General features: G+C 38.8%; 1 protein-coding gene across 3 annotated transcripts in view; it reads right to left on the bottom strand.

Annotated features, from left to right (window-relative positions):
- Window positions 1-1,124: 1,124 nt before the first annotated feature.
- The window catches only part of LOC122564019 (zinc finger and BTB domain-containing protein 11-like), a 42,501-nt gene continuing 24,455 nt past the window's right edge, over window positions 1,125-19,170 (bottom strand). For 2 of the 3 annotated variants that reach the window (XM_043718465.1, XM_043718469.1), the window contains exons 7-10: window positions 13,595-13,739; window positions 8,021-8,132; window positions 4,595-4,758; window positions 1,125-4,274 (exon numbers count right to left, since the gene is read on the bottom strand). In XM_043718465.1, coding sequence (XP_043574400.1) covers window positions 4,240-4,274; window positions 4,595-4,758; window positions 8,021-8,132; window positions 13,595-13,739 — 456 coding nt within the window. In that variant the 3' untranslated portion in view covers window positions 1,125-4,239. The remainder of the gene's footprint in view (window positions 4,275-4,594; window positions 4,759-8,020; window positions 8,133-13,594; window positions 13,740-19,170) is intronic. The other variant, XM_043718466.1, reaches the window with a different exon arrangement.

Below are 19,170 nucleotides of genomic sequence, written 5' to 3'. Positions count from 1 at the left end.
ACATTTAAAAGGCATCTGGATGGGTATATGAATAGGAAGAGTTTAGAGGTATATGGGCCAAATGCTGGCAAGTGGGATTAGATTAATTAGAATATCTAGTCGGCATGGATGAGTTGGATCCAAGGGTCTGTTTCTGTGCCGTACAGCTCTATGACTCTTCTGTTACCTTAATACTTAATTCATATTTCTAATGTCTGTGTGATATCTCACTTTTTAAATAATCTTTTCATGCCTTTAGCAGAGAGGGATGGCCTAGTGATATTAGTGCTACACTATTAATCCAGTGACCCAGGCAATGTTGCATGGACCCAGATTCAAACCATGCAAACAGTGGAATTTAAATTCAATAAAAATCTGGAAATAAGGATTTGATGACTATGAAACAATTGTCGATGGTCAGAAAAAACCCATGAGGTCCACTAATATCCTTTAGGGATAGAAACTGCCATCCTTACCTCGTTTGGCCTGCATGTGACTTCAGATTCGCAGCCATGTAGTTGACTGTTGTTAACTGCCCTCAGAGCAACTGGGGAGGAGCAATAAATGCAGTCTAGCCAGTGACACATCTTGAATTAATATATTAAAAAGTAGCTAACAAATTTACCTTTACTTTAACTCAAGAGAGCTTTAATCATTGAATCCGCAAATGGAAGCAGGCCATTTGGCCCATCTAATCTATGCTGACCCTCTGAAGAGCATCCCACCCAGACCCACTCCCTACCCGATCCCTGTAATCATGCATTTCCCATAACTAGTCCATCTACCCTGCACATCCCTGGACAGTATGGGCAATTTAGCATGGCAAATCCACCTAACCTATACATTTATGGACCGTAGAAAAATATAGCACTGAAAAGCATAGCAGGTCAGGCAGCATCTGAGGGGCAGGTGAGTCGACATTTCGGGCGAAAGTCTTGAATCAGGAATGAATATCTAATTCATTAAAACAAGGAAATCTCATTGTTACAACCTCCAACCCAGATCACACCATCGCACAACTGGGACTAGATAGTATGGCCGAACATTTGATTACAAAAAGTCCACCTACCCACAAGAGTGCCAAGTGTTTTTGATTAATCTGCACAAATAGGTATGGAGAAAATTAACAAACAAACAAACATGTTTTAGTGTCACATTTTTATTTTGCAATTTTAAAGACATTGCATCATCATACAGTTTAGGTTGGAATAAAATATTTCAAAATACATATCATTGTAAAAACATCAGTACAAGAATAACAAACTTTATGTTTATGACTGTCCTGGCCTCTATTAACAAAAAAAGGGATTCACACAAACTGTTAATTATTCATGAATCCACTTACAGCCCCCAAAAATTGGGTTCTTGGCTTATTTGTAAGATTATGCTGTTTCAAAGTTACACATGGGGTCACCACTTCTTGGATAAGGTAATCTAAGATTTGAACATGTGGAGTCAGAGGGCTAGGAGTAGAACAGATAACCAGGTGACTACAGAAAACCAAGTTGAAGTTATTGAGACAGATACTAAGGTTGGTGGGAAGTATATTCCATGAGATGCATGCTGGATTCAGTGCTGTTCACCAATTGCATACCTAATTTTGACAGTTTCAAAATCTGTGGATGATGCCAAATTTGACAGTGCAATACTGAGAAAGATTGCCAAACAAAGCATAGAAGATGTGACAATAAGTTTGCAGAACAAGTGATTAAATGGCAGATGAACTTGTAGGAAAGTGAGAGGTGGGCCACTTTAGTAGTTGGAATAGGATGGTCACATGTTTCTTGTAAAATAGGAGACTAAATGGAAGCAAAGAGGTTGAGAAGTACAGTCTCAAATCATTAAAAATTGCATCGCAATTTAACAAAAGACAAAAAAAGACTGAAAATGCTGGAATCCAAATCAGACAAAAGGGAGGCTGGCAGAACACAGCAAGCCAGGCTGCATCAGGAGGTGGAAAAGTCAACAATTCGGGCAGAAATCTTCCAGTCCAGATAAAATTTGACTATCTACCCTGAATTAACCATGTAAATAACTAGAAAGAGACTAGCTTAAAGCTTACATAAATAAATTAATTGTGTTAAGTCACTTTATATTGCAGTGCTAATAAATGATTAGAAAATGCGCTTTCATCTTTTAATAACTGGAGTAAAGTTAAAAATCACAAATGTAACCACTAATTGAAAATAATTAATGGATTTAAGTTGGTACAAGACATGCTTAATGTTCTGTGCAGTCAAAGGGGACAAAGAAGAACAGAACAATAAAAATTTGGAAAGACAAGGGCAAAAGAATAACATTTCACTTCGGTATGTAGGGCAGAATTTCAACACAACTTGTTGACAGTTGACAGAAGCACTTGCTTCTGTACCCCTGCATTACTGTACACATTCCTGCTGTTCTCATTTTTAGTGTGTGATGTGCTTGATCAGAGATGGTCTCATTTACCAATACTCGATTTTACAGAAATCAATGAAGTGGTACAGATTTCATAAAGCAGCGAACAAGAACACAGCACACCTTGGTAGTGCCAAGTGCTTATCACACAAGTGCAGTTCTACTATCTGTCGGACACAGTACTAGGTTCTACAGGATAAATTTAGTCAGACTGATTAGGTCTGTTGATGTCTGTTTCTAGATTTGCCAACATAATTCAGTAGCAGTTCATATGGTAAACACAAAGACCAGAGCTTAGAACTACTTTAGAATATAAATGATAAGTTCTTGAAAAATATTATAAAATGTAACAAATAATGGTGCAGTGGTAGTGTCCCTACCTCTGTACCAAAAGGCCTGCATTCAAGTGTCATCTGCTCCAGCAGACATGTGTCATAACATGCCTGAACAGGTTTTTAAAAATTGTCTAAGATACATTATCATTTTAGCTGCACTTTAATTCAACGTTTTCACAATTGCAATCTAAAAGATGCAACAGCAATTAAAAATGCATATACAACGATACAGCCTTTCAGAAATAACCATGAAAACTTACATGCCAAATGTCTGACAAGTACTGAGGAGAGTACAATCAGAAAAAATATAGTTTAAAAAAAGGCTCTTCACATTAAACAAAATAACAACAAACCTCAATCAAATTGACGAGATATATATTTCCTTTGGAGTGCTCGCAGAATCTCTGGCAGTGTACCAGACCTGTATTCCTTTATAACTGTAGCCATTAGCCCAAACAATGATATTATCAAGACACAGCTTCTGTTTGCTCCAGGATACGTTTTACTAGGCTTTACAGCATCCACTTCAATTAGTGCATTAAAATAGCCCAATCTGTTCACCAAAAACAAAGTGGTTCCACCTGCTCATGGCAGCAAAACAAAGTTTGCTGATATAAATCACCGAGCAAGCTGTGTCCACCTCATTGTCAAGTCAAAACGTTTGTTTCCTATTTAACAAATGCATGAACAGACTGAGTACTATTTGAAATGCTCGAGAGTCAATCATAAATTAGGAGGTTAACAAATAAGTGTATGCGAACGAGGATAAAAAATATAAATAAAAATTTGCAACTTTCCTTCTCTATCATACTTCAAAAGTTGCAACTCACTTGACAACCGCACATCCTTTGTTTTGGCATTGTCTAAATTAATATAGGAGCTCTATTTTTGATATTTAGAGGAAGAGTGTGCAATTACATTTCTGAGGTTTCCAACTATTTTTATACTGTCTTAACATGTTCTGTTTCATAATACTTAATCGAATTTTTACACATAAAACTTGTTAAAAAAAATCTATTTCACAGAAAAAGTTTGTTTTCCATGGGACCTATTCAAAAGATGTTAAAACATCATGCAAAACACATTCAAATGATCATGTAGACGATTAGAATGGAAAAGTCCAGGCATTGAAAACAGGCAGAACTTGGTTCATTCTCAAATGTTAGAAAATTCGATCAGATAGGTTGGGAACATTTCTGGAGTGTCACTAGAAATAGTTGGAAATAATTGCCATTCTCCTGAAGTACCTCCATCATGTCGCTTTATCTCATTCATGGAATCATTGTCCTTCTGTTTCTTATCTATCCTTGGTGAGACAAACAAGGCATGGGTCAAGTGTGTTTGAGTATTTGTGTAGAGGCAGCAGTTCTCTTTTAAGTGTAACACGCTTATTTCCATGGAGCTTTTTCATGTGTAGCCGTAAACTCTGAGCATCAATGTGAGGATCCAGACAGATGGAACAGACGTAAGGCTCTTCCCCAGTGTGCTCACAAATGTGATGTTGTAGTGAGTGAGGGTCAGCCCAAGATTAGCCACAGGTCAAGCACTGGAAAGGTTTTTGGCCTACATCAAAATAAATACAGAAAAGACAACCCTTGTTTTCAGAACAGTCAAATATTAGGAATGAAATGTGTGTGGAAACCAGTGTACTTTGTGGCAAATGTTATAATACTAGTGCAGTATGGCTACATCAAAGTCAGACTCCCAGCAGTTTACAATTTAACTCAGAAAATCAGCACTATTTAGCATTACATGGTCTTACAGCTCGTAACAACACAAAGAAAAGACCTGTCATTCTGGTTGGTAACACATGTGAACATCAAAAGATGGAAATATTAGTTATACATAGAATCAGCTGGTCATTTGCTGAACTCAGATGGTACCTGTGTGTTGAGTCATGTGTTTACAGTAGTCCTCAATCTGGTTGAATACCTTGTTACAATGCTCACAAACGTGCTCCACAGTTTGGCTGATCTGTGGTATGGCTTCACAAAATGTGCTTCTTGTTTGCTTGAAGCCACAAAACACCTTGCCACATGCATCACACCTAAGTAAAATGTAAAGGTCAATAACAGATGTAACTGTACAAGATCAAGAATCTAACTATGTTGCTCCATTTGAAAAATCCATTTTAAACTTTGCCTGTCTACCTATAATACCAAACAAGATGATGTGACCTTGAATTTGCTCACTGATCCAGGAAGAATTTGCCTGCCTTATCAGCAAAGCCAAAATTAAGAATTTCTGGCATGAACCTACCTCCCATTAAAATCCCCATAGTAATACATTCAGGTACTACATTACTGTGTCACAAAGTTACCAGTTTTTTAAAAATACACTTAATGTAAAGGAGTATAAATCAATAAAACTTCAATTGAAAATTTTAAATGCACTTTGTATGCTGGTTACCTATATATTTTCATTATATTAAAAATGCTTGCATCTGTTTACATTTCCTGCTGTCAAATCTTGGTAAGTTTTCCATTATAAATACATCTATATTTATAATGAAAACTGCCTGTGTGAATTGGTCATGTTGCATTTATACACTGTCACACGAGGGAAATTGTAGTATTTAGCATTGCTCGGATCTTCAGCTTTCCCTGCAAAGAAATTTTAATGCTGCAACAACTCTAAATTCTGCTTCACAAAATATTGAAAGTTTTGCTATTTAACTATATGACAATATAAAATCAACTACTCAAATTAGGGAAGATTATGGGATTTTACAGTGTAGACGGAATTATATCTGTTCCAATTACACCTGGTGTCTAACTCTCATTTACTTGAAGACTACGTTTGGACCTGTACAATTCTTCCACCAATTTGATCCCCTTGAACCTGATGACACTATCACTTACTTGGGTGTGGTTCCATGCAGCTCTTTACCCAAAAACTGCAACCTTGAATACTGAGAAGCCATTGAGTTATTCCATCTTTTGGAACTTCATCCAATGTCCATAAATGTACACTTGCCAGATGATGGTGCAATATGGTCTGGAGCAAAACAGTGTTAATCTCTCCAACCTCACACCCCTGAGCCTCTCTAACTCAGAAAACTGAGGTTAGTGTTTACACAGACTCCAAATAGTTTTACAGCACAGAAACAGGTCTTTTGGTCCAAATGGTCTATGCTACCACTTAGGCTCCTCTCACCAGCATATTCTTCTAAAACTCTTAAATGTTTAGCAAGTTTCCCCTAAAGGGCATCTGTGCATTACATGTATTCTGCATACAGAGTACTGCAACAAGCAGCCCAGCACTGGTCTGCTAATTCATTGCCCACTCCGAAGCATACTGAACAGTTTCTAGTCTGCTCAAGTCTGTTTTGACAAATGGTAGAGCGGGATTGCATACCAAAAAGCCCTATTATGGAACTGAAAGTGGCCTTCACTCCATTTGCAGTACCCCATTTAAAGTGCAGCAAAGTGCTGAGTGACAAGTCTCGAAGGAAAAGGCAGCAGAAAAAGAATGTAATGAGAAATAGATGAGATAGAGAGGGTGAAGGGAGGAGAGGAGAGAATGGGTTGCTCAGATTCACAGAATCAGCAGCCACCTGCCTTTTGAAGGAAGTTAAGTGAAACACCAGTAATGGGAGGTAAGGGAGAAAGCAGCTTCTACCTTTGAGAACATCCATTTTTGTCCCCGAATAAACTTTTACCACTTTGAATCTCAAAGCCAAAATTAAGCTCAATTGGCAAAGATAACAGGTTCACTAGGAGGTAGCCATCAGTGTGAGACACAAAATGTACAAATCACACCCTACAACAATGTGTAGGAACAACACCAATGGACGAGTCGTGAGAAAGAAAGGAATTGGGCTGGAAAGCTGTTTCCTTGAATTTGTTTGAATTTTAAAAATAGTATTAAATTGGAAAATATCTTAACAAAATCGCTATTCACATTCTACATTGCCATCAGAACTATTTATAGAATAAGCAGGCATGTAAGATGGTCTTTTATTTTCAATCATGTTTTGAAGAAAGGCATTGCTGTGACAGTGAGGATAAATGCAGGGAATTAATTATTTACTCTGGGGAATGGTGGCAGTGGGTTAATATATTGTAATTTCATCTCGCTTACCAGGATTCAGTCCAGACAGAGATAGCCTGAAGGTCTCTCTATCTGCCAACTTTAAGCAGCCCAAATGAAGTTAGACCTGTCACAATTCACTTCCCAGTGGATGCAAAAACACAGCCAGAAAAACCTGCCTAACTTGCTAAAATTGCTAATTTTCCAAGGAACTTTGGAATAGTGATTGGCAGAGAAATGGAAAATCTCACTTCAGTGACAATAAGAAATTATCAGCAGGAAAAGGTAGAAGGCTCACTTTATTTGTCCAAACCCAACTGAAGAATTTCCTCATGCAACTAATACATGCTACAAGTAAAGAATGTTCCATTCCCCAGCTCTGAATCCAGGATTACATAATTTATTTTGCTGAATATGTTACGTTGCATCTGAAGTCACCTCTGTTTTTCTCAAAAATATTTCATCATGTCCAGTATCCAAAATCACAACAACAATAGCTGGCAAGAAGCCAGGATTACACTATTGATAAATCTTCAATGCTTATCTGGCATTTAAGCTACTGTACTGACATATTCATCTGTATGATGGGCGGCACGGTGGCAATGGTGGCACAGTGGTTAGCACTGCTGCCTCACAGCGCCAGAGACCTGGGTTCAATTACCACCTCAGGCAACTGTCTGTGTGGAGTTTGCACACTCTCCCCGTGTCTGCGTGGGTTTCCTCCAGGTGCTCCAGTTTCCCCCACAGTCCAAAAACGTGTAGGTCAGGTGAACTGGCCATGCTAAATTGCCCGTAGTGTTAGGTTAAGGGGTAAATGTGGAGGAATGGGTCTGGGTGGGTTGCTCTTCGGAGGGTCGGTGTGGACTTGTTGGGCCGAAGGGCCTATTTCCACACTGTAAGTAATCTAATCAAATGTAATCTAATCTAATCATGACTGCCAGGTAGGCCAAGATTGCAATTATCAGGAAAGGCTTCCACTCACTGAATTTGCAGACTGCATGTGATGCCCAGAAACATACAGATATATACACATTATATATGTATATCTATATTCACACAACAATTTCCATAATGTTTTCAACTTTGCCATTTCACAACAAAGCAAAAGGCTTAAGGAATGTACAGTGACGGCATTTGGGTAAGAAATTAAAAACATTTTATTTTAAAAATGCTTAAAAAGAATAACAGAGAACAAAGACTCCTTTTAAACGGTTTGGAATGCAAGCATTTTAAGTGAAATGTATTTTCACACAATACTGAAAACAACAATACTCAACTGATTATAGAGGATCTTCTCTTCTGAGAGATTATGCTTTTTCTTATGGCGATTACAACTTGAAGGGGTTTTGAATCTCTTTCCACACAGAACACAGGGATACTTCAGTTCACCTATCCAAAGAAAGCAGACAATAATGCAAATGTACACTTTAAAATATAAATTTTACAAAAAATGGACAACAAACACAGCTGCAGTTTAGATCCATTGGCAGTACTTTTGTCTCTAAAGCGAGAAGGTACTAGATTCAAGCCCAGTACTGAACTCGAACACATACTTTAAACTAACACTCCTGTAAAGTACTGAGAATGTGCTACATCCTTCCAACCAGACATCAAACAAAAGTCTCAACTGACCACTCAAGTGAACTTAGAAAAGTCTCACAGCATTTTTATTTAAGATCTATGGTATTTTTTCCGTGATCCAATCAACAACTAATTCTACCACAAGACTTATAGACTGGGAATGTATTCCTTTTGTTACCTGAGTGACTGTTACACACCAATTGGCTGCAGCATTTAATTACTCAATTCTCCCTGTACTTGTTAATCAGGTACTTTAATTATGGTATGCTTTGGGTTATTCAAATTATTAACAACACTACATAGGTGCAAATTCATTTAATATGAAATAATTATCATGATTATAAAGGCAACCTCAGATTAAAACTGGCATATCATTGAGTGTAATTATAAGTTTGACCACATGATATCGATAGAGGGAAATATACTAGAGGAATTTAGTGACAGGATCAGACAGAGTTCGCATAGATTTATGAATGACAAATCGGCTGCAATGTTTTAAGGAAGTAAATAGTAGAGTGAATAAGGTGGACCAGTGGATGTGGTTTACTTTGATTTTCAGAAGGCTTTCAACAAGATTCCACATAAGAGCTTTGTGTGCAAAATTAAAGTGCATGGGATTGGAGGTGGTGAACTGCAATGAATCGAGAACTGGCAGACAGGAAACAGTAGGATTAAAAGGGTCAAAGCTGAGTGGCAGACAGTGAATGGTGGGATACCGCAGGGATCAGTGCTTGGACCTCAGCTATTCACAATATATATTAATGATATAGATGAGGAAACTGTGTGTCACACCTCCAGGTTTGCACATGACAACAAAGCTGGGAGGGAGGGTATACTGTAAGGTGGATGCAGAAAAACTTCACTGCAATTCATGCAAGTTGAGTGAGTGGGCAAATGCATAGCAGATGTAGTATCATGTGCATAAATGCGAGTTATCCACTTTGATAGCAAAACAGGCAGCCAGGTTACTATTGTTACGATACCGGGTAAACCCTCCTACTTAATTTTTCGGGTAGTCTCTACATGCTGGTGACGTGGCAGTTCTCTTCCTAGTTTTCCCCGGTCTTATACCCCCAAAGCGTCAGATTGTGTCATTGGCTTTTAAGATTGCCAACATGCTAAATTCAAACTTGATTGGAGTTTGGTTTTTATTGGGGGTATAATTTAAACTGATTGGCCCAATTCGAATCTGATTTTGTCTCCAGGCAATCAACTATTCCAGCCACCCCAGTAGCTGGACCACATGTTACATTGTATCTTATTCAGAACACTTAGCGCTGCTAGCTTTTAACTCTCTTAAAGGAACACTACACACACATCTTCATAACACAATCTGAATTATGGTAGATCAGGAAAGGGTGAAGTGCAATCCATTCTGAGCGTCCTTGTACAACAGTCACTGAAAGTAAGCATGTAGGTGCAAGAGACATTGAGGAAAGCAAATGGTACATTGTCCTTCACAGCGAGAGTATTCAAGTATAGGAGCAGTGATATCTTACTGCAACTGTACAGAGTATTGGTAAGACCACACATGGAGTATTGTATGCAGTTTTGGTCTCCTTATCTGAAGAAGGATGTTCTGACTACTGAGGGAGTGCAATGAAATTTTAGCAGACTGATTCCTGGGATAGCGACAGTGATGTACGGGGAAAGACTGAATCGGGTATGATTATATTCATAGGAGTTTGGAAAAATGAGGGGGTATCTCATAGGAACCTATAAAATTCTCACAGGATTATATAGGATAGATGCAGGAAGGGTGTTATCAATAACCAGGAGTAGGTCTTTTAGGATACAGACAAGGAGAAACTTCATAGCCCAGGAATTGGTGAGAATTCTCTGCCACAAAAAACTGTTCAAGTTCAGGTTAAAACGTTAAAATCTTTCAAGAAAAATGTAGACATAACTCTTAGTATAAACAGATCAAAGGATGTGGTGAGAAAACAAGGACAGGTTAGAGTTACATTATCATAAGAACATAAAACCATAAGATAAAGGAGTAGAATTAGGCCATGTGGCCTATCCAGTCTGCTCAGTCATTTGATCATGGCTGATATATTTCTCAGTCTGTTTTTGTGCCTACTCTCTGTAACCCTTGATCCCCTAACTAATTAAGAAACTGTGCCCTCAGATCCTCATCCCTCCCACTATTAGAAACATCTTGTCCACGTCCAGTCTATCCAGGCTTCTCAGTATTCTGTATATTTCGATGAGATTCTTCACAACCAGCCCCTGCCCCCCCCTCCCCCCGGTAACTATCAGGAAGCCAATTAACTTCAAAAGGAACACCAGAAACGCAATGGACAACACAGATTTGAGGGGAGAAAAAGGGGCACACAATGTGTATAACTGTCAGCCCTTGTTCACCTGTGGAAAGCCTTTTCAACAACAAGCTTCTGCAGAAAGAGCTTCCCCACAGGCTTCTAGCCCCACCAAGCAGCTTCGGAACCAAGAACCACAGAGGCCGAATAGAGAAGTTGAAACCGGGAACCCAAACCAAGAGCATCATCAGAACAAAAGACATCAGAGACATGGGGAAATCAACCAAGTGCTATGTGAACAAGAGCTTCCAGACACAGGCCTGTTCCAAACCAAGAGACTGACAGCAAGAACCTCAGCAACACTTTAAAACTGTGTTTTCCTCAGGGGTGAGCTTAAACTCTAGAAACCCCAAAGTTTCCAACTTAGCTAACAAAGAGGGGACAGTGCATGGGAACCCAGAAGTAGGAATCCTGATTCAAGGTTCTGTGATTAAAATTGCTGTTTACGTTCTCATAGTGTTTAATTTAATAGTGTATTTAATAGTACTACTGTCCTCTGTATAGTTGATTATGTCAATTTCACCGTCTATTGCATTTACCTTTATTTTTTGTTTATACTTAACTTTTGCATTATAAATAAACACAGATATTCTTTTGCCCTGAAATACTAGTCTACTGCCACCCTCATTTCACATTCTTTAAATAAGTCCAGTGTCTAGAATGAGGGATCTGGGGTGATTTGAACCACTTAAAGATCATAAATAACTGATTGCAAACCAGAACCCTACATCTTGTATTCTAGCTATTTCAAAATGAATGCTAATGTCGCATTTGTGTTCTTAACTGCCAAATGAATCTGCATGTTATCCTTAAGAGAATCCTGAACTCGGACTCCTAAATCCCGTTCTGCTTCAGATTTTCAAAGCCTTTCCCCATTTAGAAAATAATCTACGCCTCTATTCTTTCTTCCAATTTGCATAACCTCACACTTCCCCACATTGTATTCCATCTGCCACTTCTTTGTACACTGTCCAAGTCCTTATGCAGCCTCCTCACTCCCTCAATACTAACTGTCTCTGCACATATCTTTGTGTCGTCTGCAAACTTAGCAACAATGCCCTCAGTTCCTTCATCCAGATTGTTAATGTATAACATGAATAGTTATGGTTCCAACACTGACCCTGTGGAACTCCACTATTCACCAGCTGCCATCCTGAAAAAGACCCCTTTGTCTCCACTCTTTGCCTTTGACAGTCTGCCAATCCTCTATCCATGCCAATACTTTTGGCCTAAGACCATGGGTCATTCTTATTTGCAGCATCCAGTATGGCACCTGGATGGTGATGGCTAGCACGAGGGGACATAGCTTTAAATTGAGGGGTGATACATATAGGACAGATGTCAGAGATAGGTTCTTTACTCAGAGAGTAGTAAGGATGCAGAACATCCTGCCTGCAACAGCAGTAGACTTGCCAACTTTAAGGGCATTTAAATGGTCACGGGTTAAACATATGGATGTCTATAATCCTGATGAAGGGCTTTTGCCCGAAACATCGATTCTCCCTGGTCCTCGGATGCCGCCTGACATGTTGAGCTTCTCCAGCACCACACTCTTGGCTCTGAAATCTCCAACATCTGCAGTCCTCATTTCTCCTATATCGATGATAATGGAATAATGTAGGTTAGATGGGCTTCAGATTGGTTTGAGGGCCTGTACTGCGCTGTAATGTTCTATATATATAATAAATATGTATATCGATATATTATTTTATATATATATATATGTATATATATGTACAGAAAGGCCATCTGTAAATCCAAATAGATCACATTCATAGACTCTCCTTTATCTAACTTACTTGTTGCCTCCTCTAAGAATTCTTAACAAATTTATCAAGTCTAACCTCCCCTTGATGATGCCATGCTGACTCAGCCTTTTTCTTAAAACCACGCACTCCTAATTACTCTGCAATCTCATCCATAATAATGGACTCTAAAATCTTACCAACAAATGAGGCCAGGCTAACTAGCCTATAATTTCCTGTTTTCTGCCTTTCTCCCTGCTTAAACAAGGTGCTACATTAAACATTTTCCAGTCCTCCGACACTCTCCCTGAGTCCAGTGATTCCTGAAAGATCACAACCAATGCCTTTACAATCTCCTTAGCTGTCTCCTTCAGAACCCTGGAGTGTACTCCATCCAGTCTGAGTAATATATCCACTTTCAGACCTTTCAGCTTCTCCAGCACTTTCTCCTTAGTGATAACCACTACACTTATTTCTCCTGAAGTTCTCGTACTCTACTGGTGTCTTCCACCGTGAAGAGAGATGCAAAGTAGCTATTCAGTTCCTGCACCATTTCTTTGTTCCCATTATTATGTCTCCAGTCTCATTTTCCAGTAGTCCAATGACCAGTCTTGCCTCTCTCTCTCACCTTTTATATATCCAGAAGAAAAACTCTTGCAACCTTCTTTTAAATGACTAGTCAGCTTACCCTCATATTTCATTTTCTCCCCCTTACTGATTTCTTTTTTTGTTGTTCTCCGCTGGTTTTTAAAGTCTTCCCACTAACTTCATCCATAATCATGTTGAATGACAAAGCAGGCTTGAAGGGCCAAATAATCTACTCCTGCTAGAATATTCCATGTTTCCATGTTAACAATTTAGGAAGGTCTTATGGCACCTTTCTCAAGAATTATGAGCTCCACGCGACCTGATCAACATCTCTCACACAAAGCAGATTGCCACTCTTCTAAAACACTATGTTCACATTGCACCGCAAAGATCAAGAGGATCTGGGTCCAAATCCCACACTGACAGTTGGTAGAATTTGAATTCAATAAGCATCTGGAATTTTGAGTCTAATGCTGACCGTGAAAACACTGTCAAATGTTGGAAAAACTCATCTGGTTCACGAATATCCTTTCGGGAAGAAAAGTGCCATCCTTATCTGGTCTGTGAATGAGAAACCCACTCTACAAAAAAGAGAATTAATATTCTGGAAACATACCTGAGTGAGCAAGTTTGTGGTACCACAATGAACTGGCATTGAAATATTCTTTCCCACAAAATTCACAATGGTAGTCCTCTGCATCTTGATGATATTTCATGTGGAGCTTCAAGATGTGGATATAAGCAAAAGACTTCTCACAGATCTGCCAAAGCAATGAAGAATGTTAATTTCATTTTGAACTTCTTAAAAGGAGGCATAAAGAGGTTCGGTTAGTTGCTTTTGTCCATAGAATTACTACCAAAAGCAGAGGCTGTGGGATAATATCGATATCCGAATGAAGAAAATACAAACTAAGGGCTTGGTCAGCTTTATAAATCTGAATTGGGTGGGAAACTCACGGAAACTTGATGCCATATGCGAAACTGTGTTGCAATTAACTCTAACTAGAGTATTTCATAATTATACTCTGGATGCAAGAACCAGCAATCAAAACTCTCATGAACAATATTAAATTGGGGCCTACTGGATTAGCAGTGGGAGCATATATGGAATTCTGATCAATTGAAACGTGTCTCTATTTATTTAAAACACAGGCACTAGTTTTATTGAATGAAGATGTTAAAATTTGATTTATAGTAGCTCAACAGCAAGTTGTAAGCTGTCTATAAGCTGTGATAATGATGACCTGTTTCCATGTTAACAATTTAGGAAGGTCTTATGGCACCTTTCTGAAGAATTATGAGCTCCACACGACCTGATCAACATCTCACACAGATACTACCACAAAGCAGACTGCCACTCTTCTAAAACACATTGCACCGCATTGAAGAGCAAGAGGATCTGGGTTCAGATCCCACACTGACAGTTGGTATATATATTATATATAGGAAAGATTGCTATGACACAATAACAAGTGTCTCTGGTACAAATATTCATTGAACGCATTTCAATCAATCAATGAGGTTACTACTCTGAAGATTATTTTTGGAATATTATTTTAAGACTACCGGAACAATTGTTAATGAGCTGGGGACCTGAGTTCAAATTCAGCCATGGCAGAAGGTGGAATTTGAATTCAATAAACATCTGGAATTAGTAGGCTAATGATGACTGTGAAACTATTGTTAATTGCTGGTATAACCCATCTGGTTCATTAAGGTCCTTTAGGGAAGGAAATTGTTATTTTTACCTGGTCTGGCCTACATGTGACTCCAGATCCATAGCTGTTCATTATTGCGCCACTCACATTCACTCTGGAAAATTGCTTTGTTTCTTTATTTCAATCATTACCACTCATTTGACTTTCGTTTCATATTTATTTTTTGATCTCCTGCTGTCTACCTTACTGCACTCCTTCAGTTTTAGTCTTCCACGTCCTAACTCTTTCAACAATATAAAATTAATCACATTATTATCTTTCCTTGGTTCTGTTTCACTTAAACTGTTAACTTTGTTTTTCTCTGTCTCTCTACAAATACATCTAGACTTGCGGTACATTTCCAGCACTTTATGCTTTTAATTCAGATTCAGCTGCTGTATTCTGCCTTTATTTGAGTACAAATGGTCAAAGTATTTATCCAAATGGGCAGAATGGTTAGGATTATTCATCATCTGGGTGAATCATAATTGTGTCTCCAGGATTTTCAACGTATAAAGGGTCTTATAGGGCAGAACATGCACATAGCAAGTGTCACTTTGCAACAGACTGCTTGGCCTCATCATCCTATGAGGATCTAAAATCTGGATTTAGGCTGTTGTCAGGAGTAACCATTTAATACATGCCCTTACTAACAACAAAATGGCTTCTTAATGTGAGTAACATAAAGTAACACAACAAAATGGCTTCTAGGCTGCAAATTGACAGTTCTGTTTAAAATGGCTTTTAACCCTGCTAAAAGCTGCATTCCTGAACTAGCTGAACCAAAGATAAGCAGACAATGCTACCTTCACAGTATGGAATTAACCAAGCTAGATAGAACATTACTAACCATCCTAGCTAACCTTGGAGACACAGATGTCGAGAGATAAAATGTGCAAAACAAAGTTAGTTCCCAGGAAATATCATTAGCTTCACCTTATGTCTATAAATGTCATTTTATTGGATTTGCTCTGTAATTAAGGCTGTACGATTCTTTAAGAACCATATAAAAATTGTCTTTGTTTTAAGCCATTTGCGCAGTTTCTCTAAGGAACACAGAAGTGTTTAACCTCCGTGCTGCTAGACAACCTGAACCTGGCCGTGATAATAAAGTGTGAAATCTTGCAGAATTAGACCAAACTGCTATTGTTTATTTGACCGATCGCGGAAATGAGGGACCCTTCCTGTGGACAGAGATCTTCACATATGTTTAGAAGGTTATCTCACTATCTGGATTTATTTTTCTACATGATTAGTAAAACGTAATAACTAATAATGCGACAGATAAATTTTAAACAAAATATACGTTATTGATCTGAAACAGCAAGGAAGGTTCTTAAATTTATAATGGCAAAGTCACAGCATCAGTCAATTAACACTGCAGAAAACCACTTCCGTGGACTCGATGAGCTGAATGGCCTGCCAAAACCGTACGATTCTTCCAAACATTTTATTCTCCCTTACCTTTCAAAGTGAACTTGCAATTTTCAGATTAATATAACTGTCGTATATTAAATTGAATTTCTTTATTGCACTTTATGTCCCAGTCAAGCAAGATTTTTCCAAATATTCAAATTTTGACCCAAAATGTAATTTCATTTCATTAATTCAAGAGTAACGATGGCATGTAGTATTACTCCCACTGCTCTCTCTGTTCCTTGCTGAATCATTTCAGCAGTTTCAGACACCATGTATTATCTTATAATGTTAAGTGCATGCTGGGGACCAGGTTGTGCAGTGACAGAAAACCACTGCTTGTTATTTTTCAAATATAATTTTGTTTTGGGCTGACTTCAATGAGATGAAGTGAAAACTTCCTCCCTTTCCACCAGCTCTACAGGACCTCTAATGAATTCAATCAGGTGGATCAATAGTACCAGCACTAGATGCCCACAGCAGAATTTTGACCCCTATTCCAATAGGAGATTGAGTAGTATGAAATTAGATAAATCCAGCCAGGTGCCAGAAGTGTTGATGTTACAGCTAAACTATATTGTTAAAGAACAAAAGGGGGCTCACTATGCATCTAGCTATTCTGCAGATGATTTAGGCATGTTCAGTGTAAATAAGGCATGCCCAAAATGGGAAATTGTTCCATTGCACAACACAGCCTGTTGTGTGTGTGTCTGGAAAGATCTGAAAGAGTTAATGCTAGATTGGAGTGTATTAAGCAGCAGCCACTGTGTCATGAGGACTCAGTGGGAGAGTAAATTAGGATCGTGCAGGAGACAAGATTGAAGGTTAGATCATAGGTTATTGATTTTTCCAGCACAGAGAAAGGCTCTCTAGTCTATTGTGTCCATGTCAGTCATCAAGCATCTATCTAGTCTCATCCCATTTTCTAGCACTTGGCCCACAGCCTTTTAGGCTATGGTACTTCAAGTGATCAGCTAAATACTTCTTCAATGCTGCGATGTTTTGTCTTTCAATGACCCTTTCAGACAGTGACTTCCAAACTCACCCCACTCTTCGGATGAAAAAACATTCTGTAGTTGTTTTCTCTGGAGCATTGAAGGCTGAGGGGTGACCTTGTAGAGGTTTAGAAAATCATGAGGGGCATGGATAGGGTAAATAGACAAGGTATTTTCCCTGAGTTGGGGGAGTCCAGAACATGAGGGCAAAGGTTTAGGGTGAGAGGAAAAAGGTTTAAAAGGGACCTAAGGGGCAACCTTTTCAAGCAAAGGTAGTGCGTATATGGAATGAGAAAGTAGTGGAGGCTGGTACAATTACAACACTTAAAAGGCATCTGGTTGGGTACATGAATAGGAAGAGTTTAGAAGGATATTGGGCCAAATGGTGGCAAATGGGACTAGATTAATTTAGGATAGCTGATCGGCATGGACGAGTTGGACCGAAGGGTCTATTTCTGTGTTGTACACCTCTGGGGCTCCAAATCCCCTCTAAACCTCCTGACCATTACCTTAAATCTATACCCACTAGTTACTGAGCCCTCTATGAAGGGGCAAACTTTCTTCCTATCTACACTATCTGTGCCCCTCAATCTTAGGCCCCACTCAACTTTCTCTGCTATAAGGAAATAACCCCAGTCTACAGTCGTTCTGCTATAACATGCGTTTCATTAACACAAATTCGCTGTAACATAATTGACAAATTGGAGACACAGTTTCTAAAGCACAAACTTTTAAAATGTGTGTTGGCTGTAACGCGATTACATCGCCAACACGTAGAAAGCACAATTTTACTATAATGCATGGCTGCACAAGAACGCAACCATCGTGTTAGAGAAGAATTACCTTTTTCTAATCTCTCTGCGTAGCTGTGATGTGAAGATGCCTGAGTTGGACTGGGGTGGACAAAGTCAGAAGTCACACAACACCAGGTCTGACAGCAAAAGAGAAAATGCTGGGAAATCTCAGCAGGTCTGGCAGCATCTGAGCCCTCTATGAAGGGGCAAACTTTCTTCCTATCTACACTATCTGTGCCCCTCAATCTCAGGCCCCACTCAACTTTCTCTGCTATAAGGAAATAACCCAAGCCGACAGGTCGTTCTGCTATAACATGTGTTTCATTAACATGCGTTTTGACAAAGGGTCAGACTCGAAATGTCAGCTCTTTTCTCTCCTTACAGATGCTGCCAGACCTACTGAGATTTTCCAGCATTTTCTCTTTTGGTTTCAGATTCCAGCATCCGCAGTAATTTGCTCTTAACCAGGTCTGACAGGTTTGTTTGAAAACACAATCCTTTGGAGCAGCTGGTTTCAAACAGACCTGTAGGACTATAACCTGGCATTGTGTGACTTCTGACTCTCTTCATTGCTTAATCACCCCAACACAGGCAACATCCTGGTGAATCTTCTCTGCAGCCTCTCTGGTGCAATCACACCCTTCCCATATATGGTGACCAGAACTGTACACAGAATTCCAGCTGTGGCCTAACTAACACCTTATGCAGCTCCAACATAATCTCCCTGCTTTCGCATTAAAACCTGTCATCCCAACAGTCTTTGTAGTATTGCACAGACTGTTCAGATGAGCTGTGAACAATTGCAGAGGAACAACAAACTACATTTTGTTTACTGTCTAAGATTCTTCTCATTAGACCAGAAAGTACCTACCCTCACACACACTAGGCTATCTAAGTCACGAAAGAATCCAAACATTTAGAAGATGGCAGTACATACAACACTGTCATGCCTCATCTGGTGAACACTACAAAACAGTATAGGATATACTGCTCCCTATTAATACAGAATAAAAAAACTCCGACATCATATATTTTCACTCATGGATTAATACTCAGAACCAGTAATCTGTTGCTTTCCGCTATAAGCAGCAAAAGGGTACCAGGGTAAAATCACTCAAACCCAACTTTAATTTTTAAATAATGAAAAGTAACAATGTTTATGAACTACAAAAAAGACAACATACAGATAATAGCATTGGAACATTACCCCTTCACACATCATTACCTGACACTATTCTTGGCCAGAATATTAACAAATGAAGATTAAATTACTTCGGTGAAGAATGTCAT

The sequence above is a fragment of the Chiloscyllium plagiosum genome, chromosome 28 (genome assembly GCF_004010195.1).
Source record: "Chiloscyllium plagiosum isolate BGI_BamShark_2017 chromosome 28, ASM401019v2, whole genome shotgun sequence".
Taxonomy (NCBI): domain Eukaryota; kingdom Metazoa; phylum Chordata; class Chondrichthyes; order Orectolobiformes; family Hemiscylliidae; genus Chiloscyllium; species Chiloscyllium plagiosum.
This window is presented reverse-complemented; position numbering and strand designations above follow the sequence as displayed.